Source organism: Myotis lucifugus, unplaced genomic scaffold, assembly GCF_000147115.1.
Source record: "Myotis lucifugus unplaced genomic scaffold, Myoluc2.0 scaffold_62, whole genome shotgun sequence".
NCBI classification, from domain to species: Eukaryota; Metazoa; Chordata; class Mammalia; order Chiroptera; family Vespertilionidae; genus Myotis; species Myotis lucifugus.
The window spans coordinates 1941811-1961313 of NW_005871110.1; the positions used below are offsets into that span (position 1 = coordinate 1941811).

Below are 19503 nucleotides of genomic sequence, written 5' to 3' on the forward strand. Positions count from 1 at the left end.
AGAGGGTAACATTGTCGGGATGTTAATCACAAGTGTTAACAAGGCTGGAGGGGAGGGGAGAGAAGGGGCAGGAAGGGGAGGGGAGAAGAGAGGAGAGGGGAGAGGAGAGGGGAGGGGAGGAGAGGGGAGGGGAGGAGAGGGGAGGGGAAGGGGAGGGAAAGGGGAAGGGAAGGGGAAGGGGAAGAAGGGAGAAAGGGAAAAAAGGAGCCATTTCAAAGTACAGGAGATAGCTAGGAAGCTAATTCCATCCAGAGAATTGGAAAGGTGTTAGAGATAGCATCCTCATGAAAAATGGTCAGAACAAACCAAAAGGAGAATGAAGGGATGGGAAGGGAGTGAAGTGGTCCCAAGAGTCCAGGTGACAACATCTGCCGTAACACTAACTCTGACGTATCCAGTCTTTCTCCCTCACTCAATCTGAAAGGCTCAACTTTCTCTATTTCATTTCAAGAACACTCAGAGAAACTAGTGCAGCTTTCGCACCATCGCAGAAAGCCAAAGCACAACCGAGATAGAATTTTAGAATCAACAAGTATTTGCGCAGTGTTTCCTATGTACAGGAGATGGTACTAGGAGCTGAGCCTGCTGAAATAATTCCTGGGGCTTCATAATTATACCCCTCTCTCTCACCTTGCACAATCTTGGTCAGATCTTGATCATCTTGGACAAATAGAGTGTAATAATACAAATTGACACATTGGAGACTGTTTCTACAAATAGTACTTAGATGCTCTGGAATTCTGATAATATTTGCTGAATATTTCCACTAAATATTTTTTTGTGGTTTAACTCTATAGAAAGCAGAGATGTCTTGGTCTGCTGTAAAAATCTCAAATTGGCATGTCTTGGGACATATATCAACATCTCAAACTTCTTTTCATGGGAGGACATACCTTCGATGTAAACATGCTTCCTTTTAAGTGTGCCAGCTGACAAAGTGGCTACCCACAAACCAGGCAGGAGTCTAAGAAATGTAAACTGTTAATAGATGTCATCTTGAAAGCAGCTAAACATCTCCGTTCTCGAAGAAGCCTCCAGCCCGAGGAACTAAGTGAACATAATTAGAAATACATCTGGGTATTGGCCCCCCATCTGAAAAGGTCACACATGCACCTTCCATTGGTGCTGGTTATGTTCCATCATTATGTTCTGTCCTCACTCATTCGTCTCCCACTGGTTACCAGATGGCCACGATAATGTTGGGATCCTTAACAACTGTCTTGTGCAATTCCCTGCAGCATGGGAAGGGCTCGAGATATTGAGTATTTTCCCCTTTGGATAAGCAAGTGACATGTCTGGGAATTGCTCACAAATGCCCTGATGGTGTGGTTATAGAGAGAGATGGCAAAGTGGGTCATGGAGCCTAAATTCAGCGTGCCCTTGTGCAGGTGGCAGGCTACCAAAGGGGGGGAAGGGTGTTTGCCATTTCTCGAGCCTAAGATGAAGGAAGGATTCGTCCATGCAGAATCTGGTTTTTAGAAATAAGCACTTGGTACAGTGCGGTGTAAGTAAGCATTAAGATCAGGGCGAGAGGGGGCTTCTTTAACATCGCTGAGACTTTCTCCTGAGTTAACTTGGTTCTTTCACAAGGTTGCTTTGGGGAGTCCTCTCAGTGTGGTTCCCTGAGATGTGCCAAGTTACCAGATGGGTTTGAGGAACATTAGAAGATAGGGGGTCTGGGATGAGGGGAGGGCAGAGAAGGTAGATGTATCAATCAAGTTGGGATAGACCATGCTGCAAAAACCGATAAACCCCAAGGCGCAGTCTCACTCAAAATAAAATACAGAAAGCTTCTTTTCTGCTTATAGATCCATTTAGGATCAAGCAGGGACTCCGCTCCATGGTATTCTCACTCTACTAGTAAGACCCAGACTGGCAGAGTTGCCACTATCTGAAACATTACAGATGTTCAGAGAAGAGGAGGAGTGTGGTCAAACACTGGCTCTTAAAGGAGCCACTCACCTCTGTCATATTTCATTGGCCAAAACAAGTCATGTAACCACTTGACTCCAATGAAGACTAAAAGAACTTGTGTGCATATATGCATGACCCATGGACACAGACAAACAATAGTGTGGTGAAGGCCTGGGGGTGGGGCGGGGGTGGGGTTAGAAGGGATCAATGGGGGGGGGGAGGGATATCTGTAATACTTTCAACAATAAAGATAAATTTTGAAAAAAGAGAAAGAGAGGGAGGGAGAACCAGAAATATTTGTTGAATAGCACTAACCACCAAAGCAGACAATGATGCTCTTTGGACATCTTTTTTTTTTCAAATATATTTTATTGATCTTTTACAGAGAGGAAGGGAGAGGGATAGAGAGTTAGAAACATCGATGAGAGAGAAACATCGATCAGCTGCCTCTGCCCAACCCCTACTAGGGATGTGCCCGCAACCAAGGTACATGCCGTTGACTGGAATCAAACCTGGGACCCTTCAGTCTGCAGATCAATGCTCTAATCCACTGAGCCAAACCGGTCAGGGCTCTTTGGACATCTTCTGGGGGCCAGATGACTTTTCCGAGCCTCCGAGCACTGAAAGATGATATAATAAAAATAAAAAGAGCCATACCAGGCTGTGGAAATAAGCATAAAGAAGCTCAACAAAATTCTGATTTTTCCTATAAGGATGACTTTAATGCTTAAAATATATATTCAATTCTTTCAAAACAGTTTTCTTTGGTTCCGCTGCTTGCTGGTGAACCCCAAATTGCTTAATCCATCTATAGGGCCATTCCTCTGTTTATTTTCTCCACCTTTTCTTTTCTCTCCAGGTAGCCTGAGGCTTTTGGGGGGCTCTGGACTGAGGAGGTGGGGCTAGGAGGATGCATTCGCCAGTCTGTAATGAAGATGAACTGGTATAAGAGTCTTGTTGAAGACTCTATTTTTACTACAAAACCCAGAAGAGACTGTTGAAATTATGCCATGGCCATGACAGTTGGAGGGAAGAGGGTAATGGAAGTGTTTTTCTTGTTTGTCGTCTAGGAGAGGACGAGGAAGAAACGAACGTGATCGTGCTCAGCTACCCCCAGTACTGCCGCTACCGCTCGATGCTGAAACGCATCCAAGATAAGCCGTCTTCTATTCTAACGGACCAGTTCGCGTTAGCCCTGGGAGGCATCGCAGTGGTCAGCAAGAACCCCCAGATCCTCTACTGTCGGGACACCTTTGACCACCCTACTCTCATAGAAAATGAGAGTATATGTGATGAGTTTGGTAAGTCTTTTTTTTTTCTACATGAAACTTGTGCGTGCGTGTCTGCTTGATTTCAGTTCTTGTGAAGAGCAGTGATGGGGAACAGGGTTTATTTTCACAGGCCTAATGTGCCACCCTACCCCTCCCATCCCCCAAATTATTGCGGCATAAGGCATGACTGCCTTCCTTGGCAGCCTCTGTTTACTAGGGTAAAAGATTATTATTTAGAATTTGTTGTTCAATATAGAGTCTGAAGTTGCTTGGTCGACCTTGAAATTGGACTTTAGGACAGGAAGCTTTCATGTTAGTTTTTTCTTAAAAGGCTCTGGCTATTCAGATACTGTTTTTTGTGGGTTTTTTTTATTTAACTGATACTCACTTCTCAGTGTTATAAGGAACTTAAAAATGCACCAATTGTAACCATTTTCATACCTAGAAGATGAATAGCTAGATAGATAGATAACAGATCCCCATACCGCTAGATTTTTTTTTCATATATATGTATGTATATTTACATAAATATTCATCTTTGGTGGGCACAGTATATGAAGAAATAGGTCTATATCTGTATATACCCATATATCTTTATATACTGTGCTCACCAAAGATGGATATATGCACACATATCTTTATCTGCACCTCTGCCCAGCTGATTGGTCATTTATCTCTGTACATAGAAGGGAAGGAGGAAAAGATGTATCATCCGTTTGGAAGACCTTGCATGACTGGAGGCAAGCCAAGATCTCATCTCTCACATCTTTCTCATCTGTTTGTTGAAGAGATTGGATCACATCAGTGCTTCTCAGTGGGCAGGGTTATTAGAATACCCTGGGGGCACTTTATCAAAATACACATGTTCCCAGAGAATTGCTATAGTTATTGAGACGTGAACAACCCCCAGCCTCACCGTCTCCCTCCCCTGGGAACTGCCACCATTGAGTGACCAGTATGATGACTACCTGCATGGGAACCTGGGTTGCAAAGAAGTTGAGACTCTGGCCTACAGAGCGCATGTGGTCCCTTGAGCTGGAACATTCCTTGGTTCTATTGGCTAACATCTTCTCACGGATCCCTGGTTTGCAGATTATTCAGATTCAGAGTATTCTGCTTAACCATTACAGGCCTTGGCATGGCTTTGGAAATCCTCTCTGGCTTCTCCAATCTGATTATTCATGACTTCAGCAGCCCTGTGGTTTCTGTGGTAGAGATATTGAAGGACGTGTCTAGCAGAGGAAGGGTGTGGATGAGGGGATGGGATATGATGACCCAAGAAGAAAGGGAAGAAAGAGAGGAACGGGACCTAAGTTAATTGGACATGACATTTATTTACAGACTGTTTTTTTAGATGCCATTCATATCTCTGGTTTGTCAAATGGCTGTCAGTCAGTCTGTAAGAGATTCATAGTGTTTATACAAGTTATATTTTCCTTCTCCCAAGAAGAATTTGTCATATTTAAAATTTTTTATTGATTGATTTGAGAGAAACATTGATTTGTTGTTCCACTCATTTATAGACTCATTGGTTGATTCTTGCATGTGCCCTGATCTGAGATCGAATCCGTAAGCTTGATGTATGGCGATGATGCTCTACCCAATGGAGCTACCCAGCCAGAGCTATTGTTATATTTTTAATATTCAAAAAACCTGTATATTCAGCTGGATGAATGTATCCAATACATTTTAAAAAATACCCTCTCTTTTCAGATCAGCATTTACAAATCTTCCCTTTTCAATACTTCCATCTTGAGTTTTTCTTCTTCCATGCCCTCCATCCTGCTTGGCCCTAAAGAGGTCTATAAATTCCTGACACAAAATAAAACTCAAAGAATGCTTTCCCGCCCTTAAGAGTACTCAAAATTAGAGTTTCACCATGTAATATAATGAAAAAAATGTTTCAGCCTTTTGAGCTAATTTAGGAATTATTAGTCATTGAGTTTCAAAGCTTTCGCATCTAGAACTGGTAATAGAAAGAAATTCCAGTTTAACAGTGATCACAATAGTTAAGTTACTAAATTGGTTTTAAATGTTCTCACAGACACAAGCATCTGACTTGAATGTTTTCCTGGACTTTCCTCCGGTATAGCTAATTTTAATGCACTTTTTCTTCTCCAGCCTCTTAAAGTGGAAGCTTTCTTTTGGAATAAAGTTGCCTTTAAAGAGCTTCTAGATGGCTAGTTTAATCATTAGAATACTAGATTTTTTTTAGTTACATTTATACTTCAAATAGTTTGTTCTTAGAGTATTGCATTTTAGTAAGTGAACCCCAAAAGCTTATTTTGTCCTGATTTGAACACCTTCACCAGGATACCTCCCCCACCTTCCACTTTTGCTCACACCCTAAATTTTCAGAGAACACACATTTAAACCTCCAACTGGTTGTATTAGAAATCAACATGAGTTAAAGGGTTTGTTAAAACGTGGGGTTGAGTTTCTCCAACCAAGTAACAGTTGGTGGAAGAACATAAATTTAATTAGTGACTAGCATTAAACAAATGTTCCTAATATTAAACACTGCCAGATGACTGAAACACTGCTGTCAGATTACCGCGAGTGCCAGGGGGCCCACAGATGAATTTCCACACAGTATATATTCTGTACCACACGCTCGGTGACTTCAGTAATTGGTCAGATGTAATTTAGGTAACAGTATGCCCCGGCTGTAAAAATCAAATTTTATTAGCCATATCACCAGGTGGATGAATGGTGGAGCTGATGGCAAAGGGTTTATAGCATTTAGCAGCTACACCTTTGACACGTGAAATTCATAAATTGTCATAAAATACCTCCGAGGCCCTTCTCAAAAGGACAGTGTCTACTTTCCTATGATTAAATAATGTTTATTTTATTAACTAATATATTTCTTGCTTTCTTCTATTAAATGGGATTATGGAGTAGAGCTGGGAGGGGTGTTCCAAAGGTAAATAACGCACAGTCCCTGCTAGTTTTGAGGATTTAAAGTCTAATTGGGGAAGACAGGAGTAACGCACCTGAAAGTTAACTAATGTTACAAGAAAGTCAGTGATTAAGGATTTGGTGAGTGTTATAGAAAGCAAGTGCAGGAGGAATTTCATGGTGCGTTGGGGGTGGGAGGGGTGAAGTGATTGGAGATCCTGACCGTGGAGAGAGGGAAGCCGCAAGGAAAAGGCAGGACTGGATCTGGTTTTAGAGGATAAGCAAAGAGGTTATTGGAAACCTTTTAGAAATATCTAGATCACTTAAAATGCATGTCCTGCCCTGGCCCAGGTGGCTCAATTGGTTGAGCATCATCCCACGCACCAAAAGGTTGCCAGTCTGATTCCCCGTCAGGGCACACGTCCAGGTTTCCGCCCTGATCTCTGGTGCGGGGAAGCAGCCAATCAATGTTTCTCTCTCACCTCAGTGTTTCTCTCTTTCTCCTTCTTTCTCTAAAATCGATAAAAAGTAGTTAATTAGTTACTTACTTAATTAATAAAATGAAATTCATGTCCTGACTCTCCCTGTGAGGAATTGCTGCCTTCACCCTGGTCAATTGTTGACCTCTCTTAGGTTTCTTGGCCCTGAGTTATCACCCTCAGTGGGTTTTTAAATGGCCGGATGCTCTCTCTACCAGGGAGACGCGAACCTGAGTCTGTGGACCGGGGCTGGGATGAGCGTAAGCGGTGGCTTTGGAACTAGACCTGAATGTCCCTTCTTGGGCCGGGATGCCCCACTTTTTCTCCACGTGCTCTAGGGCTTCCTTGCATGCCCCGGGGTTCATCTCTGAAAAATGGGCTTCGCTGTGTGTGTGACAACCTTGCCCAACTTCCCAGACACCAACCCCCTCCCCTGTCCTTTCAATGTTGTCCGCTGAATAAACAAGTTTAATTGATCAATAAAAGCAAGGCATTGAAATCTATCATGAGTCCCTATAAATAAATTCTCTGTGGAATTTTATGAAGCTGTTTAATGAAAAGTTTGATTAGAAACTATTAAAGAAAAATAATGTAGATGGAATTTCATCATTTAGTCTCACATTACAGTAGTGTCGTTTTGATTTTTATTTACATTGAGATATTCCGAACAGAGTAAATATATCCTGGTTTTAATTAACTATCCTTCTTACTTGGAAAAGGTTATTTTAGGCTTGAAGGGTTTTGATAGCATACCATCTGCTTTCTTCACTGTTTTATTCAAGTCCTTCCCTTGCTTACAGCACTGTGCAGTGTCTAAACCTATGACATAAGCATAAATTGAATCATATTAATGGTAGGTGATTGAAAGGCTTCAGCCTCCACATCCTGCCCGCATTCTTCCGTCTTGTCAGTCACCCTGCTCTTAAAGGCAGTGTGCTCTTTTCTCAGCACAAGGAAATTGACTATATTTAAAATTAAAGCAACTGGACTCCTTATTAAAGCACTGTGAAAACTGGTGGTATTGCTCATGCAATTAGGAAATGAGATTATAATAACATTTGGGGAAAGTGACATTTTAAATGACAATTTTTCTCATAAAAATCTTTACCCTGTGCATAATTCCTGCCCCCACTGCCCTGTTAGAATCACCTAACATGAGGCATTCTCCCACAGCCCTCCCCCTTGCTTTTACCTCTTTTATATAATTCATTTCCTCTTTTGTAAAACACATATTGCCATTTATATTGTGTTATTGTCTTTGCTGTAGGGAAAACACATGCATGCAAACATATTGTCTATTTTTCCTGTTAGAACAATGAAATGTCCACCAGTTTGTAATGCACAATGTTTACATTAATGTCACACAGATTGATTTCATATGTGCAAAGTGTTGACAGCTAACGCCAAACAAAGGCACACGCAGTACAGTAGGTAAATGGATAACTTGAAGGTACTGGCTTCCATCAAAGAGATGTAAGGTGGAGCCAATATGCATAAACTAGATGAAATCAGCCCTTAGAAGTGGGTGGGACTGCCCTGGCCAGTATGGCTCAGTTGGTTAGCGCGTCATCCCACACACCAAACGGTCTTGGATTCAAGTCCCAGTCAGGGTACATTTCTAGGCTGTGGGTTCAGGGCAAGTGCTGTGGCAACCAATTGATGTTTCTCTCTCACACTGATGTCTCTCTCTCTCTCTCTCTCTCTCTAAAAATCAATGAACATGTCCTTGAGTGAGGATAAAAAAAAAGTGGATGGGACTAAATGGATTAAGATATGTTTCATTAAAAAAAAAACTAATAAAATATATAGTTTATTTCATTCTGAGTTTTCCATTGCAAAGAGATATATGTTGGGCTTCTAAAGTTCTTTGGAGTTTGGGGTGTGTGTGTGTGTGTGTGTGTATTTCTTGATTAAGAAATGGGATTGAGTTGAAGAAAGTATATGGTAATTTACCTGGAAAGTACCCAATGAGATAGACTGCCATCTCATTGGTCCATGTGTAGAACATCATGAGCTCTCACCTCCAGGGAGAGGTTGGCTATGTCAATATTAAAACATATACTTTGTTAGTGGGCAGAGGGGACAGCATGGTGGAGTGAAAAGAGTGCTAGGCTTTCAAAAATAGCCCAGGTTGAATTAAGGCTCAACTGTCCGATTTTCTATTCCTCTGAGTGAGTGATATCAGCCCCTCACTTATCCTCTTAAAATTGAGTAGTAACAGCCCACTCACCAGGCTCAAAATAAGTTTGTATTCACTTGATTTAAAAAAATAAAAAAAGTCCTCTTGATAAATGAAGATTCTCTACTGTTTCTATAGAGTATTAGACCTTGGACAACTTCTAGTCATCTAAATCGATTTGCTCGTTGAATGATAAAGAAATTATTTCCCTAAGGCTCCAAACTCTTATGAGAACTTTAATAGAAAAGAAACGTTTTCTACTTTTTATAATGTTTTAAAGAAGTTTTTCTGACTCTGCACTGAATTGTCCCTTTCTGAGGAGAAATAATGACATTATGGACAAAAGAAGTAAAAGCAAAGGGAAGGAGGGAAACAGAAGAGGGACAAAAACCTTGATTTACAAAAGAAAGTGCAGGGCCTATAAAATTAGTTTGAAGCATAAAAGATGAGCTGGACTCTGCCTCTTCCCCTCTAAGCATCACATGTTTTGCTGGAAATGAAAGGAAAGGCAGTTGTTTTGTTAAGGATCATGAGAATTTGTAAGTGAGTAAACATTTTTTTCCTTGCCAAAGTAGGTTTCATGGTCACAGTGGATTTCGATGCTTAAATGGCTTTGTTCCTGGCCCCTGTCCACATTCAGACTTTTGCTGCCTGCCTGTGGTGCCCACCGATCTCCCAAATGATAACAAGGCAGACATTTCCCTTTGATTGAAGCCAAGTGGGAAAGGAGTTGTGCTCCTTGTCTATGGCTGTTTATGCAGAAAACTTAACCTGCAGAGATCTCACTTCGGAGGACTGCTTTGTCCTGGAAATTTTCTAGAGGTTCTGTTTATCATTAGAGGGTAATTTAACCAAGACCACTCTTGGTACCCTCTCTTTTTTTACATGTGCTGCCAAAGTAGGGACAGAGAGAATGTTAAGTTCATCATACAACACAGTAAACCAAACTCAAATAAATCTGCTGGTAGAGGTGTACTGGACGTGCTCTGTAGGATGTGTAATGATTAACATATGGCCGTGGCTTCCAGGACAGTAAGACAAAGAGGGCTGGAGAGCAGACTTCCTTGGGCAGAAGTGTAGGAAGCTAGGGCACCATCTCTCAGGGGTTAATGAAAGGAATGTTTATGTTTCTACTGTAAATTAATTTACAGGGTCATGATATATGGAAAGGGTAGGATTAGTGGATTCCTTTTCTATTTTTAGAACTTGAAAGGATACTTTAAAATAACTCTGAACTCCTTTTGTAGCTGAGTGGACTCAATGGGTTATTAAAAACTATTTGGACTCATGAGTACAATAAACTCTTGTTCACCCCAGAAGAAAGGATCTGTGTCCATATTGGCTAATATTTCACCTAGCATTTTCATCTAGAAAAGCAAGAAAGTTATATCCCATTACATTATCAAGATCAACATATTTCTCTCGAGGGTGAAACAGATATTTTTAATCAATTAAAAAACACACACTCTAGGAAAGAGGCAGACCATTGAAAAAAAATCACAAGCAAAATGATGGTTAGGGGTAGGGATGGTGGGATGAGGTTCAGGATAAGTCTGTATTCACTTGATTTTTAAAATCCTCTTGATAAATGAAGATTCTCTCTAAACCCCTTCATTCTTTCCTGTCAGGGGAGCTGGATTGATTAAAGTTCAATCCAGTAGGTGAACTGTAGGTTAGGCTGCCTGGGGATGCTTAGAGCCAGCATATTGCCTAACACTGTGCCCTTAATCCATTCATGCACTTCACCAATATCCGTTGCACACCTACTATGTGCCAAGTACTCTTCTGGTCCTTGTGCACATAGTTGTGAATGAGAGGGAAGAATTTCCCTCTCTTCAGGTACTGACACTGTAGTATGTGGGGAGTGGGATGGCACAATTCAGGATAGCCACAGACCATGCCTTGGAGATATAGACCATACCTATCAAGATTGTTGTGAAGAGTGAGTTATGACTTAAAGCATGAGACAGTACAGGGTAAGTTCTCCTTCAGTACTCATTTTTATCCAGTTCTTCTTGGGCCTCTTACACCTCTCAACGCAACCATAACCACCTATTGAGTTTATAGTGGTTCTTCAAAAAACACCCATAAAATTGTTTCACACCTATACTGCCGGGAATAGTGAGGTATCGTTTGCTACTAAAAATCATTCAACATCATTCATTCTAGAAATACTTGTTTGTTTGTCCTTCTGCATGGAATGTGTTTCTCCAGATATCATAGGTCTGGCTCATTCTCATCATTCGGCCTCAGCTCAGATGTCTCCTCCCCAGGGAAGTCTACTCTGACCTTCCCCTTTCCACAAGTCCAGCTCTATTCCATCATGCAATGTGGAATTATGTTTTTATAACTCATCAGTATTTGAAATGAACTCCTCTACTTGTTCTTTTATATGTATACTAGAGGCCTAGTGCACGAAATTTGTGGACAGGTAGGGTCCCTAGGCCTGGCCAGTGATCAAGGCCTCCCTTCCCTGACTGGCGGCCGGGGCCTTCCTACGTTCTGCACCGCCCTCTAGTGGTCAGCGCACATCATAGCGAGCGATTGAATTCCCAGTCTCCAGGTTGAACTCCCTAGGGGACAGTTTGCATATTAGCCTTTTATATATATAGATACTCTGTGACCCCATCCCACCCATACTATAATGTAAGAGCTGAGAACTTTTCTCTCTTGTTTACAGCCATTTCCCCAGGGACCAGAATAATACTTGGCACAGAGTAAATGTGTAATAAATATTAGTTAAATGAATGAATGGATACATGCATGCTGTACATCAATATCATTGATCTCCCCCACTTTACAGATAAGGACATTTAAGCATGGCAACTTTACACAGCTATCAAGTGGCAAAATCAGGATATGAACCAGGCCAGTCTGGCTCAGCATCCATGCTCATAAACCATTACATTAGACTGCCTCTTAGTGTGGAGCCAGCTCAGAAAGATCTTTCAGGCTTCCTGAGATCAGGCTGACTGGAAACAGATGCACAATAGGTTTAGTAGGATTTAGAGAGATTGGTGTGTGTTAGAGTGGTTCGGAAAGAAATGATCATGAAGATTCAAAATCCAAAAAACCATTGGATTGGCACCCTGGCCAGTGTTGTTCAATGGCTACAGCATCAACCCTTGCACCAAAGGGTGGTGGGTTTGATTCCCAGTCAAGGGAATGTATCTGGGTTGCAGGTTTGATCCCTGGTCCTGGTCAGGTTACATGCAGGAGGCAACCAATCAATGTGCCTCTCTCACATCGATGTTTCTCTCTCTCTTTCCCACTCCCTCCCTCTCTTCCACTCTCTAAAAATCAATGGAAAAAATATCCTTGGGTGAGGACTAACAAGAAAGAAAGAAAGAAAGAAAGAAAGAAAGAAAGAAAGAAAGAAAGAAAGGAAGGAAGGAAGGAAGGAAGGAAGGAAGGAAGGAAGGAAGGAAGGGAGGGAGAAAGACCATTGGATTGGGATCAAGGAACTTGATGCCAGCCACCGTCCTCTCTTGTCTATATTATACCATTCTCCCTGCATTAGCCCTTGCTACCCTTTAGTCTCTTTTCAACATACCAGCCAGACTGATCCCTTTCCTGCTCAAATTTCCCAGTGGCTTCTCATCTCATCAGAGAAGTCTATATGAACATAGAGCCCTTTAGAAGCTGGAACTATGTAGAAGTTGAAAGGGACAGATAGTAACCTGTCCTGTGTTCTCAGGGGCTCTTTCTAAGACATCGGGTTGCGATGCTGACAAGATTTTCATTATCTACTTCTCTATAATTTTCTGCTTAGAACGCATTGGCTTTCGCAACTTGGCATCCTCCTATAATGAAAAAATTATAGGTTTAATTTCAAAAATTGAAATGTATGCAAGCTTTCCTGCTTCTGTCACTTCTTTATTCCTGTAGCACATAAATCATTTCCCTTTTCAAAATTAAATTTTGCTTGCCATGATTTGGTAATGGGTTTTCAAAGGAGGCAGAGTAGCCAAGCTCCTGGCACCAGTGCCGGCTGCATTGCCTGCTCAGGAAATCTTCTCACTGCTGGCTGGCCTGGGCCTCGATGCCATCATCTGGGCTTTACGCTCCCTTTGGAAATTGCCTAGAAATTTTCTCCCTAAGAATCTCTTCTGTGAATGGCCTTTCTGGCTCTCCAGTCTTCATTTTGGAAGACTAAAGAACTGATGGGACTTGGGCAGTAAAAGACTGGTGTATTCAAATATTTCAAGGTTATTATTCATTCATTCGTTTATTGAGCACTGGGTCTGTTTATGGGAGAACTGCAGGTATGGTTGGGATATTGGTCTCTGTTCTCAATATAACTTAAAAATCAATTTGGCTGAGATAAGACACAGAGCAATGGCATACTACAATTATTATCTGGGATCTTCTTAACAATTCTGCTTTTTACCATGAGTGACCTTGTGGTGACACAACTACAGCATGGTCACAGACCTAGCCTGTTGCTGAAGTGGGAGTTAGTGCCTTCACAGCCCAGTCTGCTGACCTCAATGGGCAGACTTTTCTACCACAAAGAGGAGCATGGAGCTAGGAGTCAGGAGTTAATTCTGATGTTCAAAGGAGATGATATCTGCCAAGCTTTGTAAATGGGAAAGCTTTGCCGTAGAAGCAACACTGAAAGGCCTTCACCTAAGGGCTAACTGAAGAGGTTAAAAGGTGTGTGAAAGAGGGTCCGGATGTCAGGGGAGGCCTCTCAGAGGAAGTGCATCTACAACTGGGTATTGAGGGATTGAAAGAGGAGGAAGTTATTTCAGGTGAGGAGGTGGAAAATAACCTGGACTTTGAAGCTCAAGGAAAGAGGTTGTTTCCTCTGCCATTTTTAGCTTTCAGCATAGATGAGAAACAGTCTCCACAAGCAAACTTTTTTTTGCTTCCTGGAAGATGTCACTTTCCCTTGAGGGAGCAGGTGCTCCTGGGTCCTTCTCTCACAGGCTCCACTGTGGTTAGGACCCAGGGGAAGCCTCTTCGAGGAAAACTCAACTTGTCAATGATTAAATTGGAAATGGTCCCTTGGGTATATAAGAAACAAAAGGAAAAATGCTCCAACTTTGCAGTAGGGGTAAAGGAATGAGGCGCCACCCTGGCCGGTTTGGTTCAGTCGATAGAGCGTCGGTCTGTGGACTGAAGGGTCCCAGGTCAAGGGCACATGCCTGGGTTACAGGCTTGGTCCAATGTGCAGGAGGCAGCCAATCAATGATTCCCTCTCATCACTGATATTTCTATCTCTCTCTTCCTCTCTGAAATCAATAAAAAAAAAATTTTTAAAGGAGGGAGGTGCCTGCTTGATTTCCTGGCTGTGTAAAGGGTTGCTTCTAGGCAAAAAAATTGCTTCAGAATAGTCATCTTTAACACCCTGCTCCTAGTTCCTTCCGTGTTATTCTGTACTTTTCCAAAGTTGGTTTTTCCTTCTGTTTGGCATTTAAGTCAACAGATTCTATTGCATTTCTCTTCACTAGATTCTAAGCTCCTAGAGGGGTAAGAATCATGCCTTACTTATTCATCTCTATATTAACATATGTTTGTTGAAATAATATAAAAACACTGCTAGATTCCAGAGAGCTTCAAATCTCCATCATCTTATCTCCTTTCCTACAGACAAATATTTCTTGACCTCGTTCATTAAGCTTTAGTTAATTGGCAATTGATTTAATTCTCAAGGGAAAATATCTAGCTCAAAGGAACTGTTTTTTTCTCAACAGTTGCTCACCTTTCCAAACCAGAGGAGTGTTCTAAATAAACTGGTCAGTGTCTTTGGTTGAAGATTGTTCATTCATTATGATGCTTTACAGACCTGGAGGCTATACAACCTAGAAGTGTGTTCTTTCTGGGGAAGTTGAGGAGCATCCTTAAGTTGGGGAAAATGGTAACCGGAAGTCAACATATCCACCTTTCCAGCCTTTAACCCACAGATACCAAAATCCATTGTGGAAATCAAGGAGCAGTGGGAGGGTGGTTAGCATACAACACATTTTCAGGCTCTAATTAAATATGGGCTCCATGGATCAGGAACATAATATAGATGACAGCTCAGGCTGGAATCATGGCAGGAACTGTTGGGAAAGAAAAGGCTCAGTCAGTATAGTGTTCATTATTAGGAAGCCTACTTGGTGGATGGCACTTACAACCCAGAGATGCTTTATGGATCATTGACTTGCCCGTGTTATTTGTAGATAGTGATGAGACCTACTGTCTCTCAGGGGAGTTCCATGGAGGATCCTGGATGAGACATGTTCACAACACAGTGTTTAGCAGGTCACACTTTCTTCCTCACAGTTTCAGACGTGAACATCAGGTCTTTGAAATGAGGGATAAAATAGTTTAATGAAGATTTCACACACAGTGCTAGAACCTATATCAGGGCAATGGTTCCTGCCCCAACCCCAGCACGTTTTCCACTAGTTGGTCCTAGTTAGTTCTTTTGAAGTTTGTCTTTACCACAGCACATAGGACAGGTCCCGTGTTATAGAGAATGCATTCTGTGCCGTAGCTCTTGAAAGAAAGGAAATTGAACTGCGTCAGCTGTGTCAGGATTAGAATAAACAGGGACTATTGTGGAGCCCCATTAAATCATCTTGCTGGGAGGTAGACTCAGAGATGTGGAGAGCATGACCCCACTCCCAGCACTGGTAACTGCTCATCCCACCCTCAGGCCTGCCATTCAGTGTTCATGAGAGGAAAGTCCTTCACATGGAAGAGCACCCCTCATACTTTTCATAGGGCCTCCCCCCACTTTTCAGTGTCTTGCTTATGAACAGCTCTATAACCAGGAGGCCAGGTAGTATTGATCCCATTGGGCAGCTAAAGAACTGATCAGGAAAAATCAGTGGCCACACATTAGTGCGGCAGTAGTGAGACCAGAATGGGACTTGGGCATTGGCTTCTCAATCTGTGCTCTTAATGCCATCCCCCTGCACGTGGCCCAGTGCTGAGGACGTGACATCACAGCTGCACGACTGTATGCAGCAAACCCCGATTGACTAGAATCTTCAGTAACCAGGTGCTTCTTTCCCTTTTCCCCTTTATACAGTATTTCAAAGATGAAAACAAAGTAAATGGTAAAAACAGTTCCGTGTTTTCCAAAATATTTTTCTCATTATGAAATTATTTCCATTATGGAAAGTAGAAGTAGAATAACAACAGTCGTAACTGTTGTCACTCTTCTCTGAGCACGTGTGAGATGTCAGGCCTTATGTTAAGCCCTTTTCCTATATTATCTTACTCACTCCCGAGAGTGCCTCTAAAAGGCGGCTCATATTAACCATCACCACACAGGGGAAGAAACAGAGACTAAGAAAGGTTACGTCAGCCCTAAGTCACACAGCTAGTAAGTGGTTGGGCTGGATTCCAGTTCAGGTTTGTCTGGCTTCAAAGCTGGTATGCTTATCCAGTCTCTGATACTGCCTCCCAGGGAAATATCGATAATATCATCATGTTCATCTATTTCCGCACAGTCTTTGTCCACAGCATTTGTACTTACTTAAAAACGTTTTCTATATGCAGTTGTTGTATTTTAAATTTTTAGTTTTTATAAAATAAGCATTTCCCTCTATTATAATAAACATTTTTATATACACCATTTTAATGGTTGCGTAATACTGCATAAAATGAGTTTATCGGGGACCACATAATCCCTTTCTATTGGAAGTTTATATTTTTCCTCTAGGATTTTGCTTTTTTTGTTTGTTGTTGCTTTAATGTATAATGTATAACTAACACTGCGATGAACATCTTTATATGTAAAAGCATCAGCATTCTGATGGCTTCTTTAGGACAAATTCCAGGAATCCTTTATTGCCCAAATTCTTTTCCTTCTAAGCCATAGCAGAGATAGCAGATGATCAGAGCCTGCTCCGGGCTGCGTTCACAATCAGCCCTATCTGCTGAACCTTTTACAGCGGTGGTGGAGGACACTGGGATCAGTGTTCAGAGTGAAGAAACAGAGTTTTGCGCGGTTCTAAGGAGCAACAGGAAAAAAAACTTCCTCAGTGAATACTGGGCTTAGGCGAGAAAGCGAGCCCAGGCAAAGGTTTTCACATCAATGTCAGTCTCCTGAAGAATTTACTAAACTTTTTACTTGTAGTCACAGACCTCCTGAATGTGAATGGGTAGCGTCCTGTTACCAATATTTTCATCACACTTACTTGTAAGATTGATACTCGGTGCTGTAGGAAATGCCTAAAGTTGGGGTCAGTGGCGATGGTAATGGAGAATGGCAGTGGGCAAAGTAATTATTACCTCCAGCTCCTCCTTTCTTTTTTAAGAAAAGAATTTTTAAGCCTCACCTGAGGATTTTTTTTTAATTGGTTTTTTAAAGAGAGAAGGAGAGAGAGACATCGATTGGTTGCCTCCCCTATGTGCCCTGTAGGGATCAAACCCGCAACCTTTGGTGCTCAGGACAACGCTCAACCAACTGAGCCACCCGGTCAGGGCTCCTCCTTCCTTAATTGCTCTGTCCAGGTGTGATGGAGGAACCGCTGAGCAGCAGCTGGTGGCGACATGAGTTTTAGAGTGTGGTGAGAAGTAGCCGCAGAAGGTGAGGTATGTTGCCTGGGCAGTCAGGCTCCGGAGCAAGGCCTTGCTTTCAGTAAAAGTGCAGAGCCATGACTTTGCAGGGATACACTCCGTGCCCTTAATTACCAAGAAATGATGAAAAAGCACATTGCACTAGAGAGGGCACCTGACTGGGAATCAGGAGAACTGGGTTCAAAACTGGACCCTCGTACCAAATACGGCTGCTCGGCTAACCCCTGTCTCCACGCCTTATATGTTGGACTGGATCTTTGAGCTATTTTGGATCTCAGCCTCCTTTGAGAACATGATGAAAGTTATAAATCTTCTCATGAAAATGTGCATGCAAGAATCATCATCATCATCATCATCATCGTGGCTGTGAAGAATGTTATGAGCAAAAATTAATATACCAAGCAAATATTGAAAATTCTGCATGTATTTTTTCATGATTTATAAACTATGTAAAACCTTGGGTTAAGAACCCCTGGACTGAAAAGTCTTTAAGATCCCTTTCTGTTCTCACATACTTGCCTTCTATCAGTGAAACAAAGAATGATTTGTAATGATTCCCTGTAAATTTTACATTTTGTTAACTAAGGTAGCTCATTTCCTGAGAATTTTGGTTAATTAAAAAATAGTGCCCGGTCGGTGTGGCTCAGTGGTTGAGCATCAACCTATGAACCAGGAGGTCATGGTTTAATTCCGGGTCAGGGCACATGCCCGGGTTGTGGGCTCGATCCCAACTGTGGGGTGTGCAGGAGGCAGCCAATCAATGATTCTCATCATTGATGTCTCTCTCTCTCTCTCTCTCTCTCTCTCTCTCTCTCTCTCTCCCTTCCTCTCTGAAATCAATAAAAAATATATATTTTTAAAAAGTAATGCTAAAAAAAATAATAATAATAAATAAATAAATAAATAAATAAATAATATATTTTTAAAAAGTAATGCTAACAGTACCTCATGCCCTTTTATTGAGAGTGGACTATGTCAAGCACTTTGTTAGGTGCCTAAGTACAGTTAGTGTCCCTCAATGATATCCATGTGATGAATCCTGTATATTTAATCTGATTAATCATATCAGTGAAAGGCTTAGTGAAGCCAACCTTAACATTTATTGAGCCCTTACTCCATACATTATCTCCTTAAATTCTTATAATACTTTGAGGTGGATTTTGTTGTCCATTGGGCAAATACATAAAGCAGAGTTTCTATGGGGGAGCTGGGTATGGGCTTCACATTCACTTCCGGTCTCTACTTCCCCTGAACAATGTCCAGTTAGTGAGTCATGTGAGTTTAAAATGCCCAATCCCCTCAGCCTTATCTGGCACGAATTGAGCACCTGCTGAAGGTAAGTTGTTAGGCTGGGAAGACTGTTGAGTGTGACAAGGTTGTGGCCTCAGTGAGTACAGCATTAGGCCTGACGTTCCATCAGTGTGCACTGCTGGGTCTGTTCTGGATCAGTGTGCTGAATGCAATCTAGTTTCCATACGGCAAACTATGGCCTGTGGGCCACAGCCGGCCCATTGCCTTTTTATAGAGTTCGGTTGGAACACTGCCACGGCACTCATGCGCTTGTGTCTTATCTTTGCCTGTTTGTGTGCTACAAGGGCAGAGGTAACTATGCTCCACAAAGCTGAAAATATTTATGCTCTGACTCTTTGCAGAAAAATTCGCTGACCCCTGCTACAGACCAAACAACTAGGTAGTATATTTCATCATATCTAAGACAACACTGTAGCACACATCATTTTTATTTGTATTGCTAAGAAACAAAAAGCATTGTAATTGTAAGATGCCATCAATTGAGAGGCCGCCGATTCTGAAGACATGTGAAAAGAATTGTGTGTCTTATCATCAAAATTCGGTACTTTTCAAAGATGTTTTAGAGACATTTAAAAAAATGTAAATATGGATTGTCTTAAAGACTATTTTCCCATCCATAAATCAACCAGTCTGTTGACTACCCATGAAACCTATAACAACAGGCCATGTGATGGGACCCAGTGAATTAGAAAAACGCTGGCTTTTTGGCATCTGTCTTCCCAAAGACTGTTGCTATTAATGAGTGGAAAATATTTTGGCATTGTTCTCTGAGACTATTTTCAACTCCTGTTAGTATAAATATTTAGGGTGTTTCAGTACAGTGGCTTGTGTGGTGGTAAAATTGTTAGTTCTTTTATCTTAGGACTGGAATATTTAAACAGTATGCTTGTTCTTAAAAATGTGTTATGAGGCTACGTATGAAAGG

At 41.7% G+C, this 19503-nt stretch overlaps 1 protein-coding gene across 2 annotated transcripts in view; it reads left to right on the forward strand.

The window, feature by feature from the left end:
• The window catches only part of ARID5B (AT-rich interaction domain 5B), a 176266-nt gene that overhangs the window by 82171 nt on the left and 74592 nt on the right, over positions 1–19503 (forward strand). For both annotated transcript variants that reach the window (XM_006089711.3, XM_023754609.1), the window contains exon 4: positions 2985–3215. In XM_006089711.3, coding sequence (XP_006089773.1) covers positions 2985–3215 — 231 coding nt within the window. The remainder of the gene's footprint in view (positions 1–2984; positions 3216–19503) is intronic.